The 9939-nt window shown below is 36.0% G+C and overlaps 1 protein-coding gene across 2 annotated transcripts; it reads left to right on the forward strand.

Moving 5' to 3' along the window:
• Positions 1-326: 326 nt before the first annotated feature.
• Positions 327-4014, forward strand: LOC109237673 (pentatricopeptide repeat-containing protein At3g02650, mitochondrial). 2 transcript variants are annotated; one of them, XM_019404003.1, is made up of 2 exons: positions 327-2214; positions 3998-4014. In XM_019404003.1, the coding sequence occupies exon 1, from the start codon at positions 406-408 to the stop codon at positions 2209-2211; it is 1806 nt and encodes a 601-aa protein (XP_019259548.1). In that variant the 5' UTR covers positions 327-405; the 3' UTR covers positions 2212-2214; positions 3998-4014. The 2 variants fall into 2 exon arrangements, with proteins under 2 accessions (XP_019259548.1, XP_019259547.1); XM_019404002.1 differs by lacking the exon at positions 3998-4014 and adding an exon at positions 3161-3430.
• The last annotated feature ends 5925 nt before the right edge of the window (positions 4015-9939 follow it).

Here is a 9939-nt window from a genome sequence, read left to right on the forward strand (position 1 = left end):
AAGTATACAACAACTATACCTCATTCCTAAACAAGTTACGGTCGGCGATAGAATCCTCGTTCAAAATAATAAATTTTGAATCCAGTAAATTGGACGAAATATGACAAAATTTCGATTTGTAAAATTTAAATTCTGAATTTGCCTTTGAATTTTTTATAAGGTTAAAAGGAGAAAAGCGAACATACATACACACGAAGGATGGATCATATATAAGACTAGACTAGGTTCTTTTAATCCAAATTTTATTCATTAAAATTAAAATGGACCATATTTACAAAACTCTAATTAGAGGAGACAAAATATAAAGAATGGGCTAAAAAGAAGGCTATTTTTGCAATTCAAACCGAGGACTTGAGTATAGGGTTTTACAGAGGGACAATCACACTCCTCCGATAGAGAGCAAAAATGTGGAGACCTGCAGTTCTGGCAAGGAAAGCATTTTCCAGAAAATTTATAGCAAATCAAAGCTTCAATGGCTTCCAAAATCACACCTTTGTTCTTCCTCAGGTACTCGACAAACAAGCTATAGCTCCACTAAATTCAGCTGAATCTCCATTTCGTTATTATTCTCATTGGGTCTCTACCAAATCTTGTTCACACGAAATAAAACGGCTTTTTTCATCAAACCCATCTTCAGATTCCGAATCTGTAGGTTCTGAACCTATTAAAAATGATAAAGATACTGCCTTTATAGACAATATTGAAGCTGTTTCATCTGAGTCCAATGAAGGGTCCACTGTGTTTGATGAAATTAAGGATAATATAGCAGCTGAAAATATTTCTGATTTTGGAGAAAATGAAGTTGTAGAAGAAGAATTAGACTTGGAAAAATTGGAGAGTGTGTTGTCTTTGTTACAAAGTAGTGGTAATCTTGATAGATCTATTGAGTCTAGTCTTGAGGAAATTGAGTTGTCTTTGAATGAGGAGTTTGTTGTTAGAGTGCTTGAAACACCTTATGTTCCTGGTGAGAATTTGATATCTTTTTTCAAATGGGGTTTGAAGAAACCCGAGTTTTCGGTAACGAAAAAGGTAGTTGAATTGTTGGTTACTGCAGTCTGTATTGAAGGTAGGAATGTTTATGCTTTGTGGGATTTGGTGAAGGAGGTCGGAGAAAAGGAGAAAGGGATCTTGAGTGCTGAGATTCTTAATGAATTGATTGCTTTATTGTCAAGATTGGGTAAAGGAAAGGCTGCATTTGAGATCTTTAATAAGTTTGGGGAATTGGATTGTGTTCCAAATGCTCATACGTACTATTTTACCATTGAAGCACTTTGTAGGCGTTCCATATATGATTGGGCTTCTACTGTTTGTGAGAAGATGCTAAATGCTGATATGTTGCCGGGTGCTGAGAAAGTAGGAAAAATTGTTTCTTTTTTGTGTAAAGGAAATAAGTCTAAGGATGCACATCTGGTTTACTTGTTGGCGAAGGAGAAGAATATTAATCTGCCTGTTTCTTCTATTAAGCTGTTGATCAGCTCGCTTTGTCGCAAAGATGAAAGCGTTAGATTTGCATTAGAGATGTTGGAGGATTTCCCTAAAGAGGAGCGTAAGCGTGCCATTAAGTCATTCTCATATGTCATTCAAGGGTTGTGCAGGGCAAAAGATGTAACAGGGGAAAAGCAATTGCGCTCTTATTGCAGCGAAGACATCGAAGACGCCAAAAACTTGCTCCTGAAAATGATAGATGCAGATCCGCCACCTGGCAACGCAGTCTTCAATACAGTTATCAGCGCGCTCTCCAAGAGTGGAGAAATGGGAGAAGCTAAGAAACTGATGAATGTGATGGAGGGTAGAGGTTTGAAACCCGATGTGTACACTTACAGTGTCATTATGAGCGGTTATACAAAGGGTGGTGAGATGGATGAAGCTCGTAAAGTTTTGGATGCAGCCAAAAAGAAGCACGCCAAGTTAAGTCCTGTCACTTATCACACAGTTATTCGGGGTTATTGCAAGCTTGAACAGTATGAGAAGGCTGTGGAACTATTGGGAGAGATGAAGGAGTACGGAGTTCAGCCTAATGCTGATGAATATAACAAACTTATTCAATCTCTTTGCCTTAAGGCTTTAGATTGGACAACAGCGGAGAAGCTGCTGGAGGAGATGAAGGAGAACGGGTTGCATCTAAATGCAATCACAAAGGGTCTCGTAAGAGCAGTTAAGGAGTTAGAACATGAAGAAGTAGGAACAAATGAAGTACTTTCTGCAGCGTAGTAGGTACCGATCACTGCCTTTAGCTGTAGGGTTCCTTTTTCAAGTTTCATTTTAATGCTATGAATATTGAGATAAATAGCAGGCTAAAACTTTGGCACCTGCATTTTGTATGCCTAACAGCCATTAGAATTCTGAAGACACGATATTTCTTTTATCTTTTTCAATTAATGTTTGCTCCCCAATTTCTTGGGCTGAATGGTTCGGAACAATTTCTTGGGCTGAATGGTTCGGAACAATAGTTTCCTGTTGGCACAACATTAGCCCAATAAATGGCCATTTTGGTGTGTTATGATTGACAATGTAAATATGTTAGCCATACTTTTTTTCTAGTTTTATTTTTATTTGTCAATTTCATATATTACGTACAAAAAGAGGCACCAAGGATGTCAAAAGTTTGGAAGTCCATAAAAGATTCAATGCATTATAAAGTAAATGGTGAGGATTTGAAAGAAAGCAAAAGCCTTAGGTCCCGTCAGAATACTCCCGTGTACATTCACAAATAAATTTGTCTGAGGCATCACAATTTGAACTGTTGATCATTATATTGTTTTTTTTGAACAACAATTTTGGTGAATTTAGTGGATAGTTAATACAAGTCTATGTGGGTTCGACACTCGACTTATTATTTATTACTTGTACGACCACGTATACTTTGGGAGCATCAAATACCCGTAAAAAGAACTTGTCACAGAATCAATAACAGATGGAAGTTCTTAAAAACACCATTTGTGGTTTAAAAGTGCCAAAATTGTAAATATCGTAATCATGAGTTTCTACTTTACCATGACAGATCTGAAATCAGTGACATCTTCTGTATCTTCAAACAGAGTAATTGCGTTCACTCCATCATTATAGTGTTTCTTTTTGCGAGCTCTCCTTCCTATTGCATTTTGATTCCAACTCTTCTTTCATTTTTTGTCTTTGCATCTGTCGTTTCCTTGACATAAAGGAGTGCCATGATGCTATTGAGTAACCCAAATGTGGGTTTACTTAGTTGGAGGAATCTGCTGACTGAACTTCTTTGGATCACGCGTGGAAATCAAATTACGTAGATAGCTTCGAAGCTGCATTTTCATCTTGTTGTAGGTTACAGCTGGATGTTTTTAATAGCTTCCTTCCAAAAGAAGTATTTTATATTCTTTGCACTGGAGAACTTGTATGCGCATATTGTATTGGTTCCCTATAGTGTAGTAGTATACCTATATGTTTCCAGTAGGAAGAAATATTAGTTTCTTCTACCTTTTCCTCTCCCCCCTTTTATTTTCTGATGTGAATAAATTAAGAAGAGATGTAGCATTATACAGGTTACTGTTAGCTTATGATCTCTGGTAAGTTCCTACCACAGCATTATGAGTAAAGTGAGTATGCTTCTTTCGCGTTAATCTGGGGTATTGGAGTTAGAAGATAATAGTACTCTGTTGTCACCTTTTTGTGTACCACAGCATTATGAGTAAAGTGATTATGTGTCAGTGGCAAATTAATTGTGGTTGGTTATATGCTCTCTATATATGCTCCATTTCTGCCCGTTTCATTTTGGTAAGCAGGTGAAATCCTGTGAGCTTTTTTACTGTGTTTCAAGATAAGTTGCTGGAAAGAGCAAATTGCAATGTCCATTTATAGCTGAATCAGGGGTTACTATACGACTTTCATGTAGGTGTATATTCGTTAGAGAAAACTACACAGTATAGCCATTGCCTAAAATAATACTTGCAAAATGTATATTTTTTGTATATTAATGTATAATATACAAATTTTGTATATATTTATCTATATTTGGCTAATTCAGGGGGACGGAGAGATCGACGAGGACGTCACTCACCGTATAGGGGCGGGCTGGATGAAATGGAGGCTTGCATCTGGAGTTTTGTGTGACAAGAAAGTGCCACTGCCACTCAAAGGTAAGTTCTATAGAGCTGTGGTTAGACCGGCCATGTTGTATGGAGCAGAGTGTTGGCCGGTTAAGAAGGTAGCAGAAATGAGGATGGTGAGGTGGATGTGCGGGCACACTAGGATAGACAAGATTAGGAATGAAGATATACGGAAGAAGGTGGGTGTGGCCCCTGTGGATGACAAGATGCGGGAAGCAAGGCTCAGATGGTTCGGGCACGTGCAAAGGAGAAGCCTTGATGCGCCAGTAAGGAGGTGCGAGCGGTTGGCAGTGGTGGGTACGAGGAGAGGTAGAGGGAGGCCTAAGAGGTATTGGGGGAGGTGATCAGGCAGGACATGGTACGTCTGCGGATTTCCGAGGACATGGCCCTTGATAGAAAGGTCTGGCGGTCTAGCATAAGGGTTGTAGGCTAGGGGGTAGTAGTTCTTTCCTTACTTCGTTCTGGGGGTGAGGCGGGGCTGGATTAGGGTAGACCTTAGATAGCTTGCAGTTTAGGCTGAATACACTCTGTACTTGCTGTTTATCTTGGCCCTGGGCCTTAGATACTGGTTACTGTTATTGCATGTCTTTCATCTCTTGGTTGTTATGCTTTCATTACTATTACGGTTGCTACTGGAGTTACTAATGAGTTGTCTTTTCTTTTCTTGTTTTCTTTTTCTCTGAGCCGAGGGTCTATCGGAAACAGCCTCTCTGCCCTATCAGGTAGGGGTAAGGTCTGCGTACACATTACCCTCCCCAGACCCCACCTGGTGGGATTTTACTGGGTAGTTGTTGTTGTTGTTGTTGTTGTTGTTGTTTTTGTTGGGAATTTTCTCTTTTTTCTCCATTTCTTTTTTATTTCTATGCTTCTTTTCGTTTTTCCTTTTTTTTTCTTTCTTTTCTCCTTTTCTTTTTTTGTCGTTTTCTTCTTCTTCTTCTTTTCTCTTTTTCTATTCATTTATTTTTGCCCAAATCGTATTATTGTTATTTTTACCATAAGTTATTTCACACTCAATTTTGACTCCTTCTATATTTATTTTTTACTTTTTATTAATTTTATTTATTTCTTGTTCCTTTCCATTTAACTCCTTTTTTCCTTTTATTTTTTCTTTATTTCTTGTTCCTTTTCTAAATTCATTTAACTTCTTTTTTTTATATTCTTTTTCTCTTCATAATCTAATTTTATTTACTGTTTTCACTATTTTTTATTATTCTTTTTTTATACAATAAGAAAAAAATAATTGATATAGTAAATATTTGTTAACCTTTTTTTTTTAATGTAACTAGTAGTCATACCCGNAATGCCGTGTTAAGCAATTTATTAGGAAAAAACTTACTATAATGTCGCCATAATAAGTTATGTGCTTCTTTTGAGAGTAGTCGCGTAATTTAAGTATAACATGTAAGAGTTCTCCTATCTAATAAGAGGGACTTAGCACACACCTGGACGACATGTCTGCTTCATACTTCACGGGTAATATTGTCTTTTCAGCTAATTTTATATGCTTCGCTTGGATTATACCGATCAAAACCTGGCAATCACCGCATTCTACAGCCTCTTCTAGAGCTTCTCTCTTTTGGCTCCTTGCGCTTCTTCATCTCATCTTTGCACTTTTGTGAATTTTCCCGTTTGGATCGTTGTTTCTTGTGAGTTTTCTTCTCCTTCTTCGCATACCGTGTTTTTCTTTTTAATTTTTTATGGCATGTTAGGGCTTTATTGCACAGAGAGTTTAATTTGTCCAACGGCTTTGTCTTTAGGTGTTTGAGGCAATTCCTGAATGAATTAGGCATTTTTTTTATTTCTACTATTGTTTTGGGTTTATTTTCTCGATTGTGAAATAGTTGGGGAAACCTGCGACTAAATACTAACAACCACTTTTACTTTCAATTAGACAGTATGGATTGAACTAAACCATCCATGCCTTGTGTCTTTTCTCACAAAGAAGAGAAATTTCAATATTAAGTTTGCAATGAGATCTTTAATTGTTTGTTTTTCACACTTGGTCTTCGCGAATCAGAGTTTGAAGCTTTTAACATGTGGATGTACAGTTTATTTTTTGTTCACATTGATAAGCTGTTAAATCTGTAAAATCCTAGATGTTCTCAAAGTCCTGCTATTTCATGTTGTTTTATCAGTATAAGCTACTAAATAGCTATTTGGGTCTGGTAGTATCTTCAATTTGATATAGGACATAAAAAGGGAAAAATTAATTTTTCATCAAACATTATTGTCGCTTTCCTATACATTACATGCGTACACTTATTTTATGTACTGAGATTCTTTCCACATATATGCACAATTCTTTAAATCAATTAAGAAGATAAACAGAAATAGTAAATGAAATCAAGCTATTGGGATTAACATTTGGTAGTCACCTTACCGAATGCCAATTTGAAAAAATAAGTAAACTTTCTTAAGATTTATTTCCTTGCTGTTGGAGAATTCACAATGTTCTGTTAATGTAAATGCTATAACAGCCACTACCCTGTATGCATGTCCGGAGTGCTTGTAAACAACAAAATTTAATTTATCACACTTTGTCTTCAGTGAGATTGTAACTTGCATCATACAATATGTACGATGACCACACTGAACAATGATTGCACAACTATTATGCATAACTGATTAGACAAAAAAATATATTCAATGACATACAGATTGTTCTATTTGCTCCAAATAGCTACAAAATTTTAAAGAATATATAATAACCAACATGAGTTCATACACTTAGAGTTGAATAAAAAACAAATAAGCCAAACCTACTTACTGCAGCAAGGACGTAAGACATCTTATAAACCTCATGATCGATAGAGTGTCTTGAGGAAATTCTTGACAGTCAGAGTTTTTACTAAACGTTTACCATTTGTCTTTCAATTTAATTTCTTGCTCCACTTGGGAGGAGAAGAGGCTGCTCCTTTTGATTTGAGTAACCTATGTGCGATGACAAAACTTAACTTGGTGGATAATAGATAGAATCTGTAATATATAGAATGTTCCACGATATTAAAAATATAATTCATCCTTTTTTAGACATCTCATTGACAAGTTCGGATGGAAATATTTAGAAAAAGGAAAGAGTATATTGGATCTCTCAGGTTAGATGTCTTATCTTTCGGTAGTATTGGATAAGATGTTTCTGGATCAACTTGAGTACTCTACATCCATCATTTTTCAGTGCTTTATAGAAGTGCTTAATTCTGTTCAATGGCAAGATAGATAAGCCACTTTACAAGTCAGACGTTGTGTCCAACATTAATGGCTAAAGATGTCTGTTTGCAGTGCCATTATTGTAGCACTTGGTTAGATGCCTTTTGAGTCTTCAATAGCTAAAAGTGGCGCTATTTCGAAAGTTAATATCTTGGCTTAGATAGCTGCATATTTTTTTAGGCAATGGCTATCAAATTAAATGATCAGCAGTCCATGTTCCCCAAGTTTACATAACCAGATTCAAGATGATGTAAACAATATTTACCAACTACATGGTTTTATCATGAATGAAGTCCCGTAAAACTTGTGCGTCAATTCTATGTGCCTGTGCTAGAGTCCTGATTGTTAGCCCATACTTGATGAGGTGTTTGTCGCTTTTTGGATCCAAATACGACAAAAGCTGGTGAGCAAGTCCAATAGCATTTCTAAAAGTGTTACCTCAGTGATTATTTTGGATATTTTCATATTCTATTGAGTTTGAAATGATATAAATTGGGGAATCTCCCTGTTGAAGATCGCAATTATTTTTCGCTTGCCTATGAATTATAGCGGTTTTCAATCCTGCATTCAATAGGAAATGTTTGATATGTTTGGCTCATAAAAGGTGCATCTAAACATCCATTCAATGGCATGATACCTATCAGCAAAAGTTGATCTAATTAGTGTTATAATACAAGGATGCTTATTTATTTTGCTTGGAGAAAAGTAAAATACAAAAATACTACCTGCTATTTTACATTCCATTTTGCATCTACTGAGGCTTCGTTGTACGCTTTTAAACGTCTTGGCTATTCTGTTTATCAGCTGCCAACCATCAAGCCTGTATGACTACATCACTTGGTAATTTAGACAAAGGAAAGGGTATATTGGATCCCCCTATCATTCGTGAAATAGGTAAACCTACATTTAGGTTACACTCTTTTCAGAATGACATATTGTTTATACATTACTGTGAACTGTGACTATTTGTATATAAGGGTCCACATCAGGCACATCTAACCCGTGTAATGTTACGTTGAATGCTGATCCAATCAAAGGTTTGCACAAATTCTGTCTTACAATAATATCCACCATACATGTCTTGGTGCTCCTTTTTTTCCTAATAATACTTCTTACATATTCAGCTCATAGACGGGGCAGAAAGGTGTATCTGGTCACTAAAGAGCAACGAAGTCAGTATGTTGCTCTAAAAAAGGTCCCGAACTGCCAATACTGTCGTGCAAAGAAGTTTGAATATGAACCTCCAGGATTTTGTTGTAAAAGTGGCTCAATAAGGTTAACATGTCATAAAATGCCAACTGAATTATCGGAGTTATACTTTGGAAATACTGAAGAATCTAAAAACTTTCGAACTTATATTAGAACGTACAATAACATGTTTGCATTTACTCACTTGGTGTAAAGTATGATAAGGAGCTAGCGAAAAGAAACTGTGGTATCTACACATTTAGAGTCCAGGGACAGATGTATCATTTTATAGATGATTTAGTTCCTTCCAGTGAAAAACCTAGGAATTTACAGCTGTACTTCTACGATCATGATAATGAACTAGCTAATAGGATGACTTGTTCGACAAGAACTAATGAATCAATAGTGAAAAAGTCGATGGACATATTGAAGGTAAATCCATACACTATTTTCCTAAAATCTCTCTTAAATGTTCCCCAATTATCTGATTTTTATATTGCTCTTAAATGTCACTCAACCTTAGATCAACAAACATATAACTTACCCAGCGCATCAGAGATTGCGGCATTATGGCTTGAAGAAAATCCTAGAGACACATCTGCACATTATTATTATGGATGTTACGATCCGTTACAATATCCATTATTATTTCCCTTTGGTGAAAATGGATGGCATTGTGGAATTAGAAAAATTATTCAGACAAATAATGTGACGAAACGTAGAGCTTACTGTGAACATGAACAGTTGCCCAGTATATCAAATATGTGTTCAGTTGATGGATTTCTTGATATGGAAGATGAATCACTACAAAAAGGAAAACGAAAAAGAGATACAGTGTCTTGTCGAGAGTATTACTGTTATAAATTTCAACTAAGAGATAATGAAACAAATGAAGTGATACATTGTGGGAGAATATTCCAACAATTTATAGTTGATGTATATATAAAGCTTGAAACGCAAAGATTAGACTTCTTCTCATTTAATCCAGATTTATTTAGAATTGAAGTCTTGCAAGGACTCCTTGATATTTTAAGATGTGGTGAAAGGGAAGCCTCTAAAATCGGAAAGAAAACGTTCCTCCCTGTTACATTTATAGGGGGACCAAGGGACATGCGCCGACGATACATGGATGCTATTGCATTGGTACAATATTTTGGAAAACCTGATTTCTTTATAACAATGACATATAATCCTTCTTGGCCAGAAATAAAAGAACATTTATCACTGGCTGATGAGGTACAAAACAGACCTGATTTAGTTAGTAGAGTTTTTAGAGCAAAGGTAGAAGAATTAAAGATGGATATATTAAAAAGACAAATCTTTGGAAGAGTTTCAGGGTTCATGTATACTATAGAATTCCAAAAACGTGATCTTCCACATGCTCATTTTCTTATTATACTTGCTGACGAACACAAATTATTGACTCCTGAATCTTATGATAAATTTGTCTACGCAGAATTACCTG

Source organism: Nicotiana attenuata, unplaced genomic scaffold, assembly GCF_001879085.1.
Source record: "Nicotiana attenuata strain UT unplaced genomic scaffold, NIATTr2, whole genome shotgun sequence".
In the NCBI taxonomy this organism is placed as follows: Eukaryota; Viridiplantae; Streptophyta; class Magnoliopsida; order Solanales; family Solanaceae; genus Nicotiana; species Nicotiana attenuata.

Coding starts and splice junctions, on each gene's coding strand:
- LOC109237673 (XM_019404003.1), top strand. CDS start 406: ATGTGGAGACCTGCAGTTCTGGCAAGGAAAGCATTTTCCAGAAAATTT.